A 22,850-nucleotide genomic window follows, 5' to 3' on the forward strand; every position below is an offset into this window, starting at 1 on the left:
AGGACGAGAGACTTTGTGCGGAAGGACTGTTCAGTCATCATTTTAAACCAGAGGACTTTGGCAGGACTGGACAGTCAAATTGTTTAAAGGAAGGAGGGATAGTCTACAACCCATTTTTAATTTTCCTGACCATCTTTGCAAAGTTAGTGCCCTGACAATTTCTCATATGATCATAATATTTCACTAACACAAAGTCTCCAATAAATGATAATAAAATACACTATTAGTAATGGTTCCTTTTGAATTAACCCTTCAGTACTTTTACCAAATTTCTCTGGTCTTGAATTCTATGTTTATTTTATTTTCTTTGACGTTGTGTAAAAAACGTCTGTTTTATATTGGTTTTGTGTTCTTTGGTACCTCTATCAGGTTCATTACTTTAAACAACTGTTTAAAGTAATGAACCTGATAGTGGGCTTGTCACGTCAAAGGGAAGTTTGGGTTCTGTACTTTTTATCAAATGGCAAGAGAAACAGATGTAAATAACTTTAATTGATAATTTCGTTTTTGGCGTAAATTTGGTAAATTTTTAATTTAGGCAATCATTTTTTGGATGAGTGTGTTGTTTTTTTTTATTTATTATTATTTTTTTTACTCAACCCCTTTATTTTTTATTTAATTATATTTGATTTTTTCACAATAAAAATAAAAATATAACTCCATATATGAGCACCACCATTATTATTTCTCTGAGTGTAATAGAAAAATTCAGTATGCATGTGGGTGTGTTAGAGTATGTGTAAGTGCATGATATAAATTTAAAAATAATAAATTGTTTTATTATAAATGTGACATTTCAAATAAACCAAACTGATTGAAAATCGGTTGAAAATTCAGTGAGTTATGGTGATTTTAATCGTTGAAAGACCTCTGTCTCTGTTGACTAATGCAGTAAGTACGCGCCGCTTCGCCCGGCCCAAGATGGCGGCCGCGTTGACGCATCCTTCCAATGGATCGCAGCGTCAGAGGCGGACTCTACGTATGGCCTCGGTTGGAATATCACGTGACTTTTGGTGTGCTGACTATGACATGCTCGACGTGCGATCGAGCAGATCGGCTCGAGCATAATAACATCCTTACTTGCGCGTAAACTTTATTAAACCGAACCAACGTTTCTTTAATAGTAGAAGAAGTAGAATAAACATTAAAGAGTTGAGGTGCAGATAGATGAGCTCGAGGATCCGCTTCACTTCTTTTCAGGTATTTTCTGCAACCTTATTCAATGGAAACTTGAAATTACAGCTGGAGACTCCGACGTATCTGGATACTGACTGTTGTTGGTTTCAGTCCGCTGCGGAGGCCAGCTCGCTGGGGAGAAACGACGGGACGGAAGGAGGATCGGACAAAGCCTCGTTATCGAGGGATCCACTTCGGGAAGGAAGGTGAGAATCTTCATACTTTGGTGTGATGTGTTTGGTTTAAACGGTGATATTCCCGGGCAGGGGCGCTGCTAGAGATTTTGGGCCCCATGAAAAGAAACTCAGTGGGCCTCCCCCTGAAGATTTTAATAGTGTAATACATCCAATTGGCAATTTTAATGCTATTTTGACCATCAAAATAGCATTAAAAGAAATTAAATTAAAAGAAATTAAAAGAAAAACATGACAGGTAGTTGGTAGGGGAAGCAACTAAAAATATAATGAAGTTAATTTAGATTCAGTTATTTGCTGCAAGATGGATACTTTATATTTAAAAACCTATCTATCTTTTTTTAAATACTTAATTATCTCATGAAAATTACAAAACAAATTACAAATACAAAACTTAAATACAAAATAACCTCTTCCATGAAAATGAAACGCATTCTGCATCTGTGGAGAAACAAATCAAATCTCAGCTAAGACACCATCAAAAACAAAATGACCACTCATTTTTTTTATGATTTATTGTATTGGCGACATTATCATCATTAAATCAGATGCAAATGGTATTTAAATTAGATAGGCTCATAAACAAAAAATAGCAGGACCTCACATGGTTTATTGTTCTATTCTATTCTATTCTATTCTCCAATCATGTAATGTCATTTGTAAAAGCATCACAATCATTATTTCTGGTGGTCTCCCACTGATTGTTTTACTTTAAGGTGCTTTCAGTGATTTCACCAACAATGTGAAGGTAAACTGATTTGACTACCAAATCTCCACGTCATTGTTTCTCTCATGTAGCAACACAAAGTCTAATTTATCTCCAGATCTGTAGACAGGTGAAGCATTAGATTAGTGGGGGAACATATATGATGCTATATGGTTGTTGCTAGTTAATCTTCTGATTTCTAGAAAATGTAAATATTTCTCTGATTGGATTGAAAGCAGTCAACCAGTCTGCTGCACTAGAAATGTCTCTGTTCCTACTGCAAAGCAGGAGGATGAGTCCCAAACTACTGACCTGGCCTAACATTACAGTGATAGCTGAGAAAATAAATGCAAACTATTTTTATTTAACATTAATAATTCAGAACTTTTTTTTCTATTATATAATGTTTTTTCTCCACAATAATCAATTAATTCAACACTCAGCTGCTCACCTCGTTCCTCAGGGGTCATCTGGACATGTTCAGGTGGGCGGAGAGGGGAGGGTGGGTCTGGCAGCATTTGCTTAGGCTGCTCTTGTGTCTGTTCAGACATGCATTATGTTTTAGTAGAGCAGCTTGCTAATCGTTTGCCTGCCTTGATTATTTAATTAAAACAACGGTGAAATTAAAGAAAATCCAGTTTTCTTCAGAAATATGAGCTAATATGGAGCAAAGTCAGCTAGCTTATATGAACAAAGTTTAGGAGAGACAACAAGCTGATGTTCCACAACTTTCCATCAGACGAGCTAACTGACCACCTCGCCTCTGAAAGAACTGGGTGACGTACTGTTCAACCCTTCTGTTCTCTCTCCAGCCTCAGCTTTTTTTCTTTTCGTTTTAAGCTTCCTGACTTTTGAGACATGCTGCCATCTAAGCATCCACTTGCTGTCTGTCTGTTGCGCTGCTTCCCAGCTGAAGGAGCAGGTGGACTGAACCATGTAAGGGAAATATAGAGGGGGGTTGAGTGTTCAGAAATGTTTCCAAAGCAAAAAAACTTAGTGATACCGTTGCATTGTGACTAAATTGTTTGCATGATTGTAAGTTTATCATTAAGTATCAGATAATTTTGTCAGTATTACAACTGCATTGAGGGCCCTTCTGGGCCCCCTGTCACTCATGGGCCCCATGAATCCTTCCCCTTTACCCCCCCTTTTCGGCGCCCCAGTTCCCGGGAATTGTGTGGTTGTGATGTTTGGAGCTTAGTGAGGTTAAGTTGTAGGTTGTAGTTTATCTGTATCTCTGGTCTGCGATTGTTCCTCTCCGTTTAATGCTGGGCTCACACCAAACGATTTTCACAGTTGCAGACTAATAACGTTAGTCTTCAGGAAATCTTACTGGAGCCACAGCGCGCTTCTTCGAGAAAGATATTAATAGATTCGGCTTTTCTGGATTAATCACTCATAAACAGAACATTGCTTCTACTAAACCGACACAACACGATACGATTGTAGCTCGCAATCACAGCGACGTTGACTGTGAACTATTTTTCATCAAAGCCAGCTGTCCTCCGAGCTGGGAGACTTGCACTGAGCTCTATGCAGAGCCTGCCTGTGCTTGACTGGGCAGGGACCGTCAGCAAATTGTAACACCGAAAAAAACATGAAAGGAAAATATTCAATAACTACAATATGACATGTTGTAGAGCTACCAAACTCGCAGTACACACAAACCATCTCATATTGATCATATTACAGCTCTTACTTTGTTAAATTATGCTTACGTGTATTTTTAGGATTTTTTTTCATTTAAATAAGTAATAAATGAGCAATAACTACAATATGACATGTTGTAGAGCTACCAAACTCACAGTACACACAAACCATGTCATATTGATCATATTACAGCTCTTACTTTGTTAAATTATGCTTACATGTATTTTTAGGATTTTTTTCATCATTTAAATAAGTAATAAACGAGCAATAACTACAGTATGACATGTTGTAGAGCTACCAAACTCACAGTACACACAAACCATCTCATATTGATCATACTAAAGCTCTTACTTTGGTAAAATATGCTTACATGTATTTTTAGGATTTTCTTTCACAATTTAAATAATAAATGAGCAATAACTATAGTATGACATGTTGTAGTGGCACCGAACTCACAGTACTAATAAACCATATTGATCATACTAAAGTTCTTACTCTAGTAAAATATGCTTTTTTTAATCATTTAAATAATAAATATTCAATAACTACAAAATGACATGTTGTAGTGCTACCAAACTGACAGTACTAATAATCCATCTCATATTGATCATACTAAAGCTCTTACTTTGGTAAAATATGCTTACATGTATTTTTAGGATTTTTTTTTAAAATAAGTAATAAATGAGCAATAACTACAATATGACATGTAGTGACATCAAACTCGCAGTACTAATAAACCATATTGATCATACTACACCTCTTACTTTGGTAAAATATAAACTGAAATTCCTAATAATATTATATTCTATATTGATTCTACACTTCTCCCTGAGCTGCCACCTTACCGTGGTGGAGGAGTTTGCGCTTCCTGACGATCCTAGTGGTTATGTTTTCGGGGGCTTTAAGCCCCTGGTAGGGTCCCCCGTGGAAAACAGGTGTCTAGGGGAAGGACCAGACGACAAACCATGGACCCAAGTTTCCCTTGCCCAGATGTGGGTCTCTGGGGCCCCCTTCTGAAACCAGACCTGGAGGTGGGGCAAGGTGAGCTCTTGGTGGTCGGGCCTTTGTTCATGGGGCCCGGTCGGGCTCAACCCGAAAGGGTGACATGGGCCCCCGCTCCCCTGGGCTCACCACCTGCAGGAGGGGCCATAGGGGTCAGGTGCAGTGTGAGCTGGTTGGTGGCCAAAGGCGGGGCCCCTGACGGTCTAATCCTCAGCTGCAGAAGCTAGCTCTTGGGACGTGGAATGTCATCTCTCTGGTGGGGAAGGAGCCTGAGCTGGTGCACGAGGTTGAACGGTTCCGACTAGATATAGTTGGACCCACCTCAACACACAGCTTGGGCTCTGGAACCACTGTCCTTGAGAGGGGCTGGACCCTCTTACTTTCCGGTGAGAGGCACCAAGGTGGTGTGGGCATCCTAATTGCCCCCCGACTTGGCGCATGTACGTTGGGGTTTACCCCAGTGGGCAAAAGGGTAGCCTCCCTCCGCCTTCAGGAGGGGGTTTGGTCCCAACTGTTGTTTGTGCACCAGGCAGCAGCGCAGAGTACCCACCCATCCAGATTCTGATGAGTTGTTGTAACACCGGGTGGAGATGCAAAGGCACACTTAATGAAATAATAATGTATAATTCCTTATTGATCCATGGGGGAAACTCTCCCCTTGTTTGCTTTGCCTATAATATAGAACAAGCATTTCAACCAGGGTTGGTACAGTCAGATAGGTGAGTTTACTGCTTGTGTTTGTCTTGGTTTCGGGTTATTTTTTACATTGCTGGTGTGGGGCTCTGCTGTTAGCACCTCTCTACAACCAGTTGAGGCCGGGACGCAGGTCACACCCACTGTCTACTGCTCAGGGCAAAGCAGATGGAGGCGGTGATTTTGAGGAAAATCCTGTATAAAAGAGAATATGTTTGACTTCAGTGATTAATCGCATTGTTACGTGCTACATGTCTCTTTCCTTTAAAAGAAGGCCTACGGCTATATAAAGAAAATGCAGTAAATTGTGGTTTACAAACACTACATCAGGGGTTTCCAATCTGCGACTCTGGACATACAAGTGCCTCTCTGGACCTTCCACAATGCCCTAAATACGTGGCTAAAATATTTCTTTTAAATCTATCTTTCTTGTCATTAAAGTTGGAAACCAGGGACTTTTTTTTTTACTTTACACAATTTTCCACAAATATCTACATCCCTTAGAAGAAAGTCTGTTTATCCTCATTTAAAAAAGATTTTATGTTTTTCTTTATTTTAAAACCTAAAAATGGGCTTGGACACAGAGCTCTGTGAACAACCAGCCTCTTTAACAATGACCTTTTATGTCTTGCTCTCCTTGTGAAAGGTGTCAATGGTCGTCTTTTGGACAACTGTCAGGTCTGCAGTCTTCCCCATGATTGTATAGCCAACAGAACTAGACTAAGATTCAAGATTGTTTTTTTGTCATATGCAGGCTCAACACAAGGTCAGCAATGCAATGAATGCTTAGGATGAGAGGAACTGTTTGATTCACTAAGAAAATCTAGAAGTACTAGTAACATATATATATTTTATTTTTTTTTCTCCAGTGTTCCTCAGAGTGAGCCCTCTGCACTGGTGCCCGTGTTGGTGCCCTGGCCTCTGTGATCCGGCCAACTCCTTGTGCAGACGGCTCCTGGGATAGTGTTTTGACTCCTCTGTTCTCAGCCACATATTAATCTGACGTGTGTGTGTGAATATGTATATGTGGTGATGGAGATGGGGGGCTTTCTAATTCTTTTAAAACCTGTAAAGCACTTTGTGCTACATTTCATTGTATGAAAAGTGCTTTATAATAAAGTTCGATTGATTAATCACAGCATGTCATGCGATTAATCGCTATTAAACATTTTAATTGTTGCCTGGCACTAATATACGTATATTTTTATGTATATGTAAATATATTTATCTTCGCTGTTTGATGAAAAGCACGTATCTCCAGAATTCCTTTTTAACAGGAGCATGAAAAAACTTTTTCTCATAAGTTAACTTACAAAGTAAGCTCAAGTGTGTGTAAATAGACATATTTAGGACCCGTAATGAAACCCTGTTCGCACATTTATCAGTGATGTATTTAAATAATTTTACATGGATTTACTTTGTTGTGAGCGATCGTGGACATGTTTTTTTAAATAGCGTCTTCCAACAACATCTAGTTATATGCGGGCTTCGACCCTCCTTTTTATGTCCCACTAAGTTGGTAAACTATTGATAGCAGGCTATTCTAAACTTAGCATAATATGCTAATCAAAGCTTTTTCTTGCCATTTTATATTGAAATAAAGATAACTCATATAACTCAACAGTCATTTGATATTGACGTGCGCACAGAGTTTGATGTCATTCATTCATTCATTCACCATTTTCTACACCACTCAGTCCAATTCAGGGTAGCGGTAAATTGGTTATTAAGTTAAATCATGTGACATCAGCGAATGCTTGAGCAACACTTCAATGCAATTCAGCAACAACTCAGCTGAATGTAATTAATGTACATTGGACGATTTTGTCGCCTGTAATCTGAATACAGCTTTCTGCTGTTGCAACATTTATTCTTGGTGTAAAAAAGAAACAACTGTACCGAAAACACACACCTCAGATGTAAAATGCACTTCCTTCTCGTGGGGGATAGCTGGGGACGCCTTTCTTTATATATATATATATATATGGAGAGATATAGAGATGGGAATTTAGTTTTCTTTCCTTTTTATTTCAGTCTTCCCTGCAGATGTGCAGCAACTGTTGGTGATAACAGAGGAGGTTTCTTGGAGTCTGGACAAGCAGGATCCAGAGGAACTATGGCCCAATCAGGATGGAGAGCAATTGATGATGGGCTGGTGGAGAGTGTCACCAGTCTTCCAATGATGATGGCTCCTGTGAAGACTGAAGATGATGAAAAAGAACTTCAGCCTTTGTCATATTCAGCCCACCTTTATCAAACCCAAACTGAAGGTAACACAGAAGTAAAGGCTCCAACCAACAACCCAGATAAACAGATTAAATCAGAAACTGATGGAGAGGAATATGGAGGACCAGAAATAAGCAGTGACCCAGACCCGAACAGTCATTTACAACAACACTGTGACAGAAAGGCTTCAGGCTCTTCTGAGATAAAATATTTGTCACATTTTGGACCTGAAATGAAAGACGAAGATAAAAGCTGGAATGACAACAGGGAACATGGGTCAGGTGTAAACAATGATGTGGAATGTAACGCTGCCAAAACCTCCCTCAGCTGCTCTGAATGTGGTGAAGAGTTTCACTCTCAACGATCTCTCCAGAGACACTTAACAAAAAGGTCTTTGAGCTGCTTGAATAGTAAGAAATGTTTGACACAAAGAAAAAATAACCCGAAACAGGTCCACACAGGAAAGAAAACAGTTCGATGCGATGTTTGTGGTAAAATCTTTAGTCATAGAGTAAACCTTAACAGACACATGAAAATCCACACGGGAGAGAAACCATTCAGCTGTGATGAATGTGGACAAAGATTTAGTCAAAAGACAGACTTAAACCAACACATGAGAATCCACACAGGTGAGAAACCATTCAGCTGTGATGAATGTGGGCAAAGATTTAGTTACAAGACAAGTTTAAAATTACACATGAGAATCCACACAGGAGACAAACCGTTCAGCTGTGATGAATGTGGACATAGCTTTAGACGAAAAAGTAAATTAAATGAACACATGAGAATCCACACAGGAGAGAGGCCATTCAGCTGTATTGAATGTGGACAAAGATTTAGTCAAAAGACATACTTAAACCAGCACATGAGAATCCACACAGGTGAGAAACCATTCATTTGTGATAAATGTGGGCAAAGATTTAGTCAAAATACAGGCTTAAACCAACACATGAGAACCCACACAGGAGACAAACCATTCAGCTGTGATGAATGTGGACAAAGATTTAGTTACAAGACAAACTTAAACCAACACATGAGAATCCACACAGGAGACGAACCATTCAGCTGTGATGAATGTGGACAGAAATTTAGTCAAAAGAAAAGCTTAAACTTACACAGGACAATCCACGCAGGAGACAAGCCATTCAGCTGTGATGAATGTGGACATAAATTTAGTCAGAAGACAACCTTAAACTTACACATGAGAATCCACACAGGAGACAAACCATTCAGCTGTGATGAATGTGGACAACGATTTAGTTACAAGACATACTTAAATCAACACATGAGAATACACGCAGGAGACGAACCATTCAGCTGCACTGAATGTGGATATCGATTTAGTCACAAGACAAACTTAAACAGACACATGAGAATCCACACAGGAGAGAAACCATTCAGCTGTCATGAATGTGGACGTAAATTTAGTCAAAAGACAACCTTAAACTTACACATGACAATCCACACAGGAGAGAAACCATTCAGCTGTGATGAATGTGGACAAAGATTTAGTCGAAATGACTACTTAAAGAAACACATGAGAATCCACACAGGAGACAAACCATTCAGCTGTGAGTTTTGTGGTGACGTTTTTATGTGGCATCTCTCTTTGAAACGACATATTCGTGTCCACACAAAATAGAGGAGGCACAGTTGCAGGATTTTGCTGTGTAGATATGTGCTGGTTAGTGTTAGATATTATTTTAATTAGTCTTGGAATGTATAACAAGTATGACCTTAATCAAAAACATCTAATTGCAGCTTTGTTCCTGCTAAGCGAGGAAGGTCTACATGTGCAGTGTATCAAAAAAGGTCACAAGAGGCACGAGAAGTGAAACTGACAAGGGGTTTTGAGCAATGCTTGTGTCTGCAGTAGAAAGAACATGCATTTTGTAGTAAGGCACTGATACTCACTTTGGTCCTACGAGGGCCGCAATCCAGCAGGTTTTCCATGTATCCCTGCACCAACACACCTGAGTCAAATTAATGAGTCATTGTGTAGAACCTGATTGGCTGTTAGAGCCACCTAATTTGACTCAGGTGTGTTGGTGCAGGGATACATGGAAAACCTGCTGGATTGTGGCCCTCGTAGGACCAAAGTGAGTATCAGTGTAGTAAGAGGAATTTCTGAAAGTGAACAGAGTTTAAGTCTTGGAACAGGAAGTCTGCGCTATGTATGTATGTATGTGTCTGTTTTGCAGAAGTTGCAGGAACAGGAAGCCAGTACCAGACAAGGCCAAGCCAGGCTGCAAGAACACAGTAAAGATCTGCCTTGCAACAGCTGACTAGTTAGTTATAGCGTCCAATCACTGTTTAGTTTAGACAAGGTTTAATTACTGGGTTGAGGGAAAGCAGCAGTGTTCTGATTTTGGCAGCAGTTTCAGCAGAACTCCTTCCGATGTAACCAGAGACGGTGAGATAGTCTCAGAACCCAGAATTCTGTACACAATTGTAAAAATAAATACATTTACTTTGAGAGACGTTGTTTGTTCTCACTGACCAAATCAACAAATGTGTGTGGAAAATCTTAGGTAAAAGGATATTAGTGTGTAAAGTACCTGGTCTTTATTGCCTGTACATTTTTAAGGTTTTCTCCAACCTTCATAGAACTTCAGGGGGTACTCCATGGAAGTTGCTCAAGAAAGAAAAAATATCGACTCAAACTAGAACCATCTCCTAATTTAGTCTCAACTTGTTTGACACTAGAACCGCCAAGGGGTAAATTTTACCTCCTTGGTTTTTCAAACACTTGTATCTCAGTTAAAAAAAAAACCCTACTTCTCAGTATTTGTGACTTTTCCTGAAATGGGTCCAGTAATGGGTCCAATTTTGGTGAGTGTGTGATCACAAGAAATCTGAGCATATATACCTAGAACCACCAAAGAGGTAATTTATACCGTCTAATTTAATGCACTGTGTTCAGCTGTCGGATGTTTTCGCGCCACTCCTGGTTGCTTAGTAACGCATATGAGTTTGACAGCTGTCAGAGAGTGGGTTTTATAATCGTTTAGGGTTATCTAGTGCTAAATTTGACAAACGGATAAATACAATAGATGGATGAATGCCAAAGAAGCTTGGATATTATTCCAAAACCTGAGTGACAAAGAGTCAGAGGGAGAAGTAATTCTGGATGTGGGTGCGGAGGATTTTGACAAGACGGTGGAGGAATCGGTGGGGGGAGAAAGTGATCTTTCATTTTTACCCGGCAACGAGTCATCTACTGAGGATGACCTGATGAAAGATTGCAGACCAAGGAAAAGGTCCTGGCTTTTGGCCAAAACTGAGGAGTCATCAACCACACATACTCAGCCCTGGTAGCCGACAGGCCTGCAGTTACAGTTTTTCTCTATTGCTTAAACACATTTCACGATACTGCCCTCACTTTTCACAAAACTCTAAACACAAAACACTTTTCTAAAGCTACGTACACTAAACCTCACAGTTTCTTTTCAAAACCAACCCATCACACCAAAACAGTTGCTCATATGCTCAAAAGCAAACTCTGACACCAAAATACCACTCAAGGCCTGCAAAAATGTAAACACTACTGAGCATCATTAACCACATTACCAAAAAAATTGAAAGCACAATTTTCACAGTGTGAGACTGTTCTTTTTACAGTTTCACAACTGCCAGGATGCATTTGAGCAACCCTTATTTATTCTCAAATATGTTTTGGGCATTTTCTATAGATTTGTGCATTTCATGGGAATAGTTACATAATGCAGAAAATGCAGTAATATCACAACTCAATGCAAAAATGAGTACTAAACTCCATGGAGGATCCATTACACACAATAGATACTGTACAGTAACAATTGAGAACACAATGTTCAGGGTGCGATTTCTTTTATTACAGTACGTTGAAAATTGACACAGTATGTTGTATGTTGACACCGAAATCATGGAGAGGCATCACGTCGTCGGGCTGGGTCGGGCCACAGGACCTCATCAACGTCACAGGCAATATTGTCCATAGCCAAACAACGTGGGAAGAATGCCCTGGCATGCCGCACCCAGCCTTGGAACGCCTCCACAGCCACATCATCACAGGCCAGGTCCATAGCCCTGAGAAGGTTCTCTCTAGTGTAAGGTTGGCGGTCATAGACCTTCCACCGCCATGCTGAGAAGAACTCCTCTATTGGGTTTAGGAACGGAGAGTAGGGTGGCAGACACACATTAATGAATTGCTGATTGATGTTAAACCACTCTCTGACCTGGATGCTGCGATGGGAGCTAACATTGTCCCAGAGGATGACGTATATGGGAAGATCAGCTGGTCCAGGAATCTGCTGGTCGTGGTGATCTGCTGGCCGAGCATTCAGGTGGTCATTGTCATGCAAAACATCTCTGAGCTCTCCTAGGAAGGTGAGGAGACGCTCAGTGTTGTAGGCACCAAGTTCAGCATGCCGGTGGAGAAGCCCTCTAGAACTCATGGCAGCGCAGAGAGTGATGTTTCCTCCACGTTGGCCGGGCACATCAACGATAGCTCTCTATCCTATGATGTTACGGCCTCTCCTCCTCCTTTTTGTGAGGTTGAAGCCAGCCTCATCCACAAATATAAATTCATGGGGTCTGGCCATGGACTCTAACTGGAACATCCTCTGTGGAAACAAATAGCTTTTTCAGGTGTTCAGAAAGACAGTCAATAGAGCACATTACAGTACGACAGTATAGTATTGTATGTAAAGTACTGTAGGCCATGGATTGTACTGTACTTACTTGCACATACTGGTGACGGAGGTGTTTTATTCTTCCAGAGTTGCGCTCAAAGGGTACCCTATAGGCCTGCTTCATTCTTACTCTCTGGCGCTTGAGGACTCTGTCTATGGTTGTCAGGCTGACATTGTCAATGGTCGGAAAGTTCAAATTGTCACCAATGATCCTCTCCCGTATCTCCCATAGTCTGATCACATTGTTCTCCCTAACCATATCCACAATGAGGACCTCTTGGGCTGGTGTGAATCTGGAAGCCCTCCCACCTGCAAATGGCAATCTTTGAACTCTAGAGAAACAAACATAGTCATTTGGTCAGAAATGGTCCTTGCAGTACACACTTTTACTGTAACCATGATTGCACTTGTCTGTATGTAGGTGCACTCCACTATACTACTGTATACTGTGAATATCTAGTGTAGTGACTAAAAAACTACTACATACAGTACCTGTTGTGTTCTCTGAAGGCCCGAATAATGGTGCCCACTGAGAATCTGCTGAGGTTTGGTTGGACTCGTTGTCCCGCTTCGGTCATTGTCATGCCGTGGACAATGACGTGGTCAATGACTGTTGCTCTCATTTCATCTGTAATGAAAATGCGTTGTCTTGCTTGCCCTCCTTCTCCTCTCCCTCCTTGACCTGCTCCTCTCCCTCCTCGGCCCGCTCCTCTGCCTCCTCTGACACAAACTCCTCTCCCTCCTCTGACACAAACTCCTCTCCCTCCTCTGACACAAACTCCTCTTCTTCTGTCTTCATCATCCATTTTTGTTTTTGAACTTTCAGCAAACTGCACTGACTTATATAGGTGTGGTCACATCATTTGCAATAGGTGTTTTCAATTATGAGTCGTTGTGTTTACTGATTGACACCAGGTATGTTCATTGTGTTCAAGTTTTGCTGATTGTGGGTAGCATTTTGCATCACATGAGCTTCACAATGCATATTGGAGCAGAGTTATATGCAAAATGTGTTTTAGCACGGCAAATTTTTTTTTGAGTTTTGAGAAAAAGGGGATGGGTTTTGTGAACAGTGTCTACAGGTGAATTGTGTTTGTGGTTGTGGCAAAAGGGGGTGAGTTTTACTAAATGTGTTTAGGCAACTGGTCATTTGGTTTAGAGTACTGGGTTTTGTGTTTTGGCAATAGAGAAAAACTGTAAAGGTGATGACTTGTCATTTTGTAACATCCTGGTAACATTTTCTTCTCTAGCTGAGCTAACTCTACTTTAGCTTATTTTATTCGCCCCTGGCACAACTGTTGACCAGGGTAGACTGTAAGTGCGCCCCAACCGCATCACGCTGCCAGGGTGGAAATCAGCCCACGCAAAGGGCGCAAGGGGTCTGCGGCGATATCGGCCCGATCCGTCTTGAAACACGACCAAGGAGCCTGACGCACGCGCAAGTCAAAGGACTCGCAGCAAAGTTTATTTATAGTATCTTCCTCTAAAATGAACTAAAATATTGAAATCTGTTATTGTTATTTAATATATGCTGTTTTGACTGTTAAGCATTTTTTTAAAAGTCTCCATTATAACCATTAAAATAAATGTAAACAAATAACTTAAATGCATCTTTGCGTTATTTGCAGCTGTTGCAGCAGAGGGTGGTAAAAAATTACCCTTCTCTTGGTTCTAGGAGTATTGGAATATTGGCGGTTCTAGTGTTAAATTTAGTGCAGCCTTATTTAACCCAGGTTCATTAAAGACAGACTTCAACAAAGGTTGCTTACAATCTGTCTGATCTGTCTGATTCTCCAAGTGTTGGCCTCACACATTATTAGGGAGCTACCGATATGGATTTTGAAGGCCGATACCATTTTCTTCATCAGCCTTAGCTGATAACCGATACAAGGAGTGTCCCAATTCACGGTCTGCACACTTCGAAGTGCGGATTTGTTGGCTACATATGTCATCACGGTGCGCGAAGAATTCACAGAATTTGAATGACCCTCCAAATCCACATTTCCTTTGGCCTCAAACTTAGGCCACTGGTGATGCATTCTTCACGGCCTCTTTTCTCCCAGAATTCATTGTGCACAAGACGGTGGCGAATCAGAAATCGAACTCAGAAGAGGACGTTTTAGGTTTCAATAAAATTTTGTTAAAATAAAGTGCTTTTTTAAAACTACACTTTAGTAGAACCTTCACAAAACCAAGTACGTTAGAAACATGTTTGTTAAATAGTGACACTAAAAATCAGTAATATTCGCTGTTCATTGATTTTTAGGGGGTTAATGAAGTGTGTACCGGCTGGAAAACAGCCTCAGACCATGTATTTTTTAATTTTTATTTATTTATTTTTTACTGTCCGTGTTAACGTACACTGAAGTGTCCTATGAGTAATTTCAGAGGCGTAAGTGATTCAACGTCCTATGTTGTTGCCATGGGAAATTCTTTGCTAAGTAGGCTGTCCCATTTCACAACATTAAGCAGACTTCGAAGTGTGTTGACTCCGGAGGGCACTCCGTATCCTACGTAGTCTGCACACTTCGAAGTGTGCAGACCCTGATTTGGGACACACCTAAAGCCTGCCCTCTTTTTTTCTTGAGCTGATATTTGGAGTCAACACTGCTTTAGCTCCATCCATAACCCATTTACTTCATATAAACAGCACAATGATAACAAATGTTAGTCAAAAACAAAAAAGAAATTTTCATTTAACTTAAAATTAACAAATGGTAAAAAGAGGTAGAAATGTGAGGTAGAATAAGTAATGTATCTTAATCAATGTTTGAACGTTATGAAACCCATTTAAGAAAAGAAGCTTCTGCAGAGTTAGCTGTTTTTGTTGTTTAATTTAGAAAATTAGTCAAGATTAAGGGGTAAATGCAGCGATCTGCAACCTTTACAATCTCAAGAGCCATTTTCCCTTAGGCCACTTAAATAAAACTTGTTTCAAGATTGTTATAGAAAAGGCAATTTATAATTTTTGATAAATATCGTCTACAGGAAATTTGTTGTCATTGTTGAAGAACCACATTTTATTTCTTGTGACGAAGCAGTCTTGTCACTGACAGCTGCTACTGAGTCCATATACACACCAAGCGGCAACCTCCGCCTGTAAAATGTGAAGCCCATGCGGAAGTGCAGTTCACCCCGTCATCCACTAGGGGCTGGCTCCAAAACAGAGCAAATCCCTATAGACTCCCATGTTAAAAAGACCATTTTAGGATTAATAGGTCAAGTTTACCTTCATGATGACTGTGAGGGGGTGTGAATTTTTTTTTTTAACTCATCCCTTTTGATGTTATTTTAATCTTCAAATTTGGCATAATTAAGGGCGTGTCCTTTTGACTGACAGGTATCCAATATCCGCGGAAAGAAAGGAGAGTGCAGCACAACCGCGGTTTTTAGCCAGCTAACAGCACGCCTTAGCTTTAGCCCGCCTACCTCCGTTAGCTGGTCAGCTACCGTTGCTCAGGTTAGCAGGGTTAGCTCTTAGCTACAGGCAGCTCTGAGTTTGATGCTTGTCCATCACCCACCCCCACCTTCACAGTCACCCTCTCAGCTCGACCTCTTTGCTTATTTTTGTATTTTCCGAGACCAAACATGCGCGTGACGCTACCAAGATGGCGATGGTGGGAATGCCCAACAAGCTTCACTTTTGCTCTTCAGAAACATACGGGTGACGTCATGGAGGCTCTGTCCATCTTTTATATACAGTCTATGGTACGACCACTACTGTGTGTTTTTTTTAAACATTATCACCAGTTTTAGCCAACAGAAGGCCCTGGTGAGAACTGTGAGGAAACAATATGTAACTTCTGCAGTGGCTGCACATTTTGACATTTAACATCAAACTCCCTCTCAGATTTTACCTGCATCATGTGATTTTATTGTAGATAATTTTAACAATAGACTAAAATCAGACTCAGCAGCTTCATTTAAATATATTATAATATTGGATGAAAACAATATTTTGGAAAAATATCTGGTTTTAGAAAGAACCACAGTACCGAGACGGCCCCTTTAAACATTGCTAATGATCTCAGGTGTAACTTTGACGCACAAAAACTTTCATTTGTGGTTCTACTGGATCTAAGCTGCCTTTGATGTAAGAAATTACCAGATTTTTAATTAGATAGACTCTGAAGTCTGGTGGGCCTCGTAGGTACTGTTCTTAAATGGTTTTACTCTTGACAGTTTTATGTAAGTATGGATACATGCCCTTCAAAGATCCATAAAATCCAATGTAGGGTTCCCCAAGGATCAATTCTAGGCCCACTAATTTTTAATCTGTACATGTTGCCACTTGGGGAAGTCATCAGGAGACACAGCGTTGAATTCCACAGCTATGCTGATGATATGCAGCTTTATAACGCTATGTTTCCTGATGATGTGGACGCAATTAATACTTTTAAACTGTATTTTAGACATTAAGTCATGCATGTCTGAGAACTTAAAACTCAGTCAGGACAAAATTGAAGTTTTAATTATCTGTCCTGAAGACCAGTGTACATGCCCTTTGTTTGCATGGGAGTTTGTGTACGATTGTGCCTTTTTATATTTTGTCCCATTCTTTGATGTGTGAAGGCTTTTAAATGTTTTTATTATGCATAATTTGTATTATGTACAACACTTTGTGTTGCTTTGTGCATAAAAATTGATTTGATTTCCAGTTAATGTTCCACTCATAGTGTCTCTTCCTTGATCTAAAATCTTTGCTGCCAACTTGGGTCTAACATTGACAAAAAGTTAATTGTTGAAAGATATGGGAATGGTTACCTGAGCATAGAGGGCTACGTTTCTGCAGCTGTTGTCATTATGATCAACACTGTATGGGAGATGTTCGCCGAGCCAGAGCAGAGAAGCATTTCTCCGGTCTATGACATACAGCACGATGCCAGTGATGGCAAAGATTGCACAAACAATGTTCATAAACACACTGAATCCCATCTGCAAGATGAAGATCCATCCATTAAAACAGTAAATAGGACGGTAATACAGATGTAATAACCAGGTAATATCCTGTAATTACCAAATTTGTAACCAGGTTATATTGTGGTAATAGACTAGAACTGAAAATACAGGGGAATAAGGGGTCAAGAACATACAGCAATGAGAGGTAAAACTATTTAGTAGTAGAATGGTAATATTCTAGTTATTATGTGGTAAGTTCCTGGAAATGTCCACAAAAGGTCAGTATATATAAAAAAAATATTAAAAATATAACTATAAATATAGCTATAATAAACATTTTTGTTTATTATAGTGACAAATATAGTAACCTAATGCACAGTTTCTATGTAGTAACCATAAGTCACGGCTGTAAAACGACAAATTACATGTTTCCATTGTATTTCCTGGTAATATTACAATAAACCAAACATCAACAGGTATAACTATAAACCTGGAAACAATGGTAGTAGTTTCTATTTGTTACGCCCCCTCTTTTTGTCTTAGGGAAGGAAGGGATGTAACACTGAGTCGGAAACAATGCAAAATAAATCACTAGTTTAATTTTAACTGGGCACTCCATTTTTGATATGTACACACACAAAATGAAATAGCTACGACACATGACAATAAAGAAAACCAAATACAACTAATGATGTCTTGTTTAAAACACAGACTAGATGCTACACGGCACAATAAATAAGAAATCAACAACTAAAGATTAATAAGAATAATGGTTTTAACAGAAGGCGTCCTGAACCGGGAATAAACTGCCAATTGCCAATAAATCAATGTAATTGATTGTGTACAGCTTGAATTTATGGTTATTACATGGAAACTGTCCAAATATTAAGTTATGCCATTTCTGTCACTATAATAATTAAAAAAAAATTATTGATATTTTGTAGACATTTTCAGGCAGTTACCACATAATTACAATATTTACAATATTTTCCATATTTCCATTCTACTACCAAATAGTTTCTTTGCTAAATTTATTTTTGTGCTCCAGAAATGCACATAATATATGTCACTGTGCTATCAAACAATTCCAAAACGCAGTTCTAACGCTAGAAAGTTATGTAGTGCGTCTTTAATAATTAAACTAAAGAAAAACGGCTAATTTAACTCATTGCCGTAGGTTACAGGCCCCTTATTACCCTGTAAATTCAGTTTCAGTTGTTATCATCCCAGTGTTACTTTGGTAATTACAGGGTATGATTCCAGGCGCTGATACAGATACAAATAAAAACGAGACATTGATAGGTAATTTAGATGGAGAGCACAGCATGCTGAGATATTCCACATTTTCAGGTCTTTGGGGATCATCTTGTTGCTTGAATCCTGTTTTCTGTCTATAAAACAATATTATCTTTGCAATTTTTCAGTGATGCAACTAAACAAAGAACTAATGTGCCTTTGTGACAGGCTCTTAGTAGCAGAGAGCCGACATATGCGATTTAAGGCTAGGTCTTTGCTAAGTTTTCTTATGTGTTAGCACAACACTGGCTCATCTCTTAAATTAGAAGCCTTTTTATGGTGATTCATAGGTTGGAGTTAAGTGGCTACACAAATAAAAAGACCATTACAATGCTGGAGAACTATTGTTTAACATTTAAAGAAATACTAAATCAGCACCTTTGCTCAGTACTACATAGTTTAGATGAATACATTATGTTTAAAACATTAACATTTGGACATGTTTAATAAGAGAAATGTCAAAATATTCTGTAAAACCTGTTTTGAAAGTTTATTAAAATCTACAATGAGTAAGAAACAAGGAAACTAGAAGCAGAATAGTATTTTACCACAGCACCCAGCCAGTAAGCAGCTCCTAAGCTGGAAAAATCTCCAGGATACGTGCTGGTTCGTCCCGGTCCAAGTCCAATGTTAAACAGACCCACCATGATCTGGATAGTCTGCAAAGGATTTAAAGACTTTAAATCTCATAGTCTCACACCAGGTGGTTTAAAACCACCTGTTTTCAGCTGTTTACGCTGTTCTCACCCCGAGAGCTGCAGTTAAACAGGTCTGAACCTGCCGTCGGTGCACAGAGCGGCAGTCTGGACTGAAGACTAGGAACTTCAGGATCAGGTGCAGGGATGGAAACATGTTCTTAATGTAAGCATCCACAAGGATATCAGCCAATCCTTTGTTTTATAGGCTAAATCTCCACCGTCCTGCACTCTCACCTGAAACATCAGATGGAGACTCTTCTCATCTTCTGGTTCAGTAAAGTCTGTTCTTTGGTTTTTGACTTGAGGATGAAGCTTATAAGTTAATTATTTTGTTTTACATGTGTAAATGTGGAGGGTGAGTGTTTGTAGAGGAGAAAGTCAGTGAAGGAATGTCCCAAAATCAACAGTTAGCGAGACAGATAAACAATCCTATCGAATCCAAATATGGAGATGTATCAGAGTCATGGTTTCACCACCAGGACATGTTGTCCCATGCTTCATGTTCTTACCCCGAAAATATTCCACTGAGGCTTTGCTGCAAATGTAAAACTTCAGTTTGTTTTAGTTTTATGAGTGCATTAACATTTTTTTCTCAGTGTTTAATCAATTTGAAGGAGAGTTTGGTGTCTTAGAACCGTGTTTTTCAAACTTTTTGAGCAACAACCCCCAAGATAACATACACAACCCCCACGCAACGACCTATATTATACCGTATATCACACAATTCAGAGTCGTCTTGCAGCCGTTCTCTAAATGTAAGGCTGGAAAACTGTGTGAATTTTCATAAATACGTAGGATAAAGTGGTTTTGGGGGTTTTAACACCATGATAAGGCACCTAAATGCCCAAAATGAGCTTCTCTCGCAAAAATAATGTCAAATTCAGATTTTTAATGACGTCTGTTCTAACTTTATGTGTTAATTGGTAAAAAAATTAAGACGCTAATTTCAGAGAATTGTCTTTTCATTAATGGCTTAACTTTGAGTGCCCTGGTAAAATTCCCAAGTTTATTTGATAAATTTAGACTGTATATTTTTTACAAATATCTGGCAACCTCCTAAAATGTTCTTGCGACCCCCAGTTTAAGAACAACTGTCTTAGATAATCTGAACTTTCATGGCCTTTTATCATTTTTTATTTGTACTTTATTAAACATGTTGCAAAGATGTAAAAAAGTGAGTTAAAGACACCGTAACTAAAAATATGTTAAACAGAGATGAAGAAAAGATGGACTAAATTTAGATTTGATTTGGGTTTGCAATGTTAATTTATTATACAAAAAGCTTTTTAGATACTTCATCTTATTCAATACTAATAAAATCCAAACACCCTGTTTAACAAAGGATATACTTTACACTGTGTACCATAGTAGTAGATTGTTGAAATATTGTATGAAATATTACTGGAAGGTGGTTAATACATCATCTCACAGCAGAAAGCACACGTTGTAGCTAAATCCAACACCTGCCGCACTGTTTTGATTAAAACAGACATGGGAATTCTAAATCAATTTATTGAGATACTTAAGGAATTACTTAAGTGTGCTACTTATTTTCATTTATATTCTTACTCTATCATAATAAATATCTTATCTTTAAGCTCATATAGGGGGATGTGAGAAGAACATGTGACATGTTGTGTTAGGAGAAATTTCTAGGTCAACTGGAGTCCAGAGGAAATCCCTTTCTTGTCTGTGTATGGTCTCTTTGTCCCTGTTTTTCAGAACACAAGAAGTCACTGACCATAGAGGTCACAGGAAGGCTGTAAACATCTGCATGTGGTTGACCTGTGACTGCATCTGATCCGACTCCAGCAACTGCAGCATTAGTCAGCAAAAATTGTCTACAGCAATAACGTTTATAAGGGTTCAGAAATCAGTTAGAGGATGTCCTGTCTAGCAGCCAGCAGGACATTTCTTATGTCTGTTTGGCAGGGATAGACAAGGACCCGGGGCTCTGTAATTGTACATTCTTATACCTTGTAAATGAATAAATTGTCAGCTGAGAGAAGTAGTCTGTCACGAACACGCAGAAGAACCTAAAGAGAAAGGTAAAAAGAAATTTGTGTGGAACAGTACCTAATTAATTAGGAAGGTGGGAAATTAGTACCTGCCTATTTTAATAATGTGGGAAGAAGTACCTGTTTATTACTTGTGCATTTTTAAGGTTTTCTCCAACAAAATGTGGATAATATATTTAATTATGTAACATATGGGTCAGTACTGTTTTGACTCAGTGTTGCTAGCATATAAAAATAAACATTATATAAACATTCATGAACCCTCTTTAACCAGAAGTTGTGATTTTACATAAAATGTTCAATATAAATATCAGTGGTTACAAAAGTTTTAAAAGTTTGAAGTCCATTTCTTTGAATCAACCCATAGAGACAAACTCAGTTTGATTAAATCAGTGTTTTTACAGAACAGTGAGTCTTTGTGGTTCATGGTAATTAAAAGTATAAAAGATGTTCAGGCTGCAGGTTTGGTGGTCAGTTCCTCCATCTGTGGTTTGTAGACTTCTGAATCTTAAGAGCTGTAGAAGAGAAAAATCATATTGGGAATCATCATTTAGAAAAAAATATGCACATGTTCAGGAACTGTGATGTTTTCCCTCCTTTTAACCACATCTTTAATGTAATTTTGGGTGAATGTAAACTGAAATGAAAATGTATTTGTCTACTCTGAATAACGACGATGAGAGAGAAGTTGATCAGCTTGGTCATTTACTTTATGAATGTTTTTGCCTACACTAGTAGTCAAAAATCATTTCACCTAATTTGTGTATTTTCTGGATAATAAAAAACGTGAGATGATTTTTAATTGAAAACTTTCCAGGTGATCTCATTGGTTGGTGGCTGCTTTGGGGAATCTGCTATATGAAACTTTTTTTTTCTGCTTGCATCATTAAAGGTAGTTGTGAAGGTAAACAAAGCAGACATTTAACAAATTCAGTGTTTTTAGGATTTATTTACATGCACAAGTCTCCAGTAACTTCCCTCATTTTACTCTGCGCTTTATAACTGATATTTTTGTTTCTTAAAATAAAAGCTTTATTTATATAGTAGTTTTCATACAAATAAATGCAGCACAAAGTGATTTATGGAATTAAAAAATATGCGAGGGCTGCACGGTGGTGTGGTGGTTAGTATCGCAGCCTCACAGCAAGAAAGTCGCCGGTTTGAGCCCCGGCTGGGGGAGGTTCGAACCTGGGGGTGGTGGCCTTTCTGTGTGGAGTTTGCATGTTCTCCCTGTGTATGCGTGGGTTCTCTCCAGTTTCTCCGGTTTCCTCCCACCGTCCAAAGACATGCATGATAGGTTAACTGGTTATTCTTAATTCTCCCTAGGAGAGAGTGTGTGTGTGAATGGTTGTTTGTCTGTCTGTGTTGGCCCTGAAACAGACTGGTGACCTGTCCATGGTGTACCTGCCTCTCACCTGTTAAAATGCTGGGATAGGCTCCAGCTCACCCGCGACCCATAATGGAATAAGGTATCAAAATAATGAAAAAGTGTTCAATGATTAAAAACAATTGTAGTTCTGATTAGTGCTGTAGAAAAAGTATAAAACATACGACTTTATTTAGAACTTTTTCTGCAGGTACCTGTTTGGATCCCATGGGTCCTAAGCATCGTTTTTCTT

At 39.1% G+C, this 22,850-nt stretch overlaps 1 protein-coding gene across 3 annotated transcripts; it reads left to right on the forward strand.

Annotated features, from left to right (window-relative positions):
• The first annotated feature begins 1,062 nt into the window (after window positions 1-1,062).
• Window positions 1,063-9,545, forward strand: LOC121641301 (gastrula zinc finger protein XlCGF57.1-like). 3 transcript variants are annotated; one of them, XM_041987372.1, is made up of 5 exons: window positions 1,095-1,200; window positions 1,288-1,382; window positions 7,456-8,655; window positions 8,992-9,032; window positions 9,117-9,545. In XM_041987372.1, exons 1-5 carry the CDS (start codon window positions 1,168-1,170, stop codon window positions 9,287-9,289), a joined length of 1,542 nt encoding a protein of 513 aa, XP_041843306.1. In that variant the 5' UTR covers window positions 1,095-1,167; the 3' UTR covers window positions 9,290-9,545. The 3 variants fall into 3 exon arrangements, with proteins under 3 accessions (XP_041843304.1, XP_041843306.1, XP_041843305.1); XM_041987371.1 differs by having other exon boundaries at window positions 1,097-1,200; window positions 7,456-8,680; window positions 9,017-9,032; XM_041987370.1 differs by having other exon boundaries at window positions 1,063-1,200; window positions 7,456-9,032.
• Window positions 9,546-22,850: the final 13,305 nt, after the last annotated feature.

Source organism: Melanotaenia boesemani, chromosome 6 (assembly GCF_017639745.1).
Source record: "Melanotaenia boesemani isolate fMelBoe1 chromosome 6, fMelBoe1.pri, whole genome shotgun sequence".
In the NCBI taxonomy this organism is placed as follows: domain Eukaryota; kingdom Metazoa; phylum Chordata; class Actinopteri; order Atheriniformes; family Melanotaeniidae; genus Melanotaenia; species Melanotaenia boesemani.

Excerpts from the sequence above, each read along its gene's own strand:
- LOC121641301 (XM_041987370.1), top strand. The coding sequence starts at position 1,168 with ATGAGCTCGAGGATCCGCTTCACTTCTTTTCAG. Across the intron at positions 1,201-1,287 it reads TCCGCTTCACTTCTTTTCAG|TCCGCTGCGGAGGCCAGCTC; the intron begins GTATTTTCTGCA and ends TGTTGGTTTCAG. Across the intron at positions 1,383-7,455 it reads GATCCACTTCGGGAAGGAAG|TCTTCCCTGCAGATGTGCAG; the intron begins GTGAGAATCTTC and ends TTTTTATTTCAG.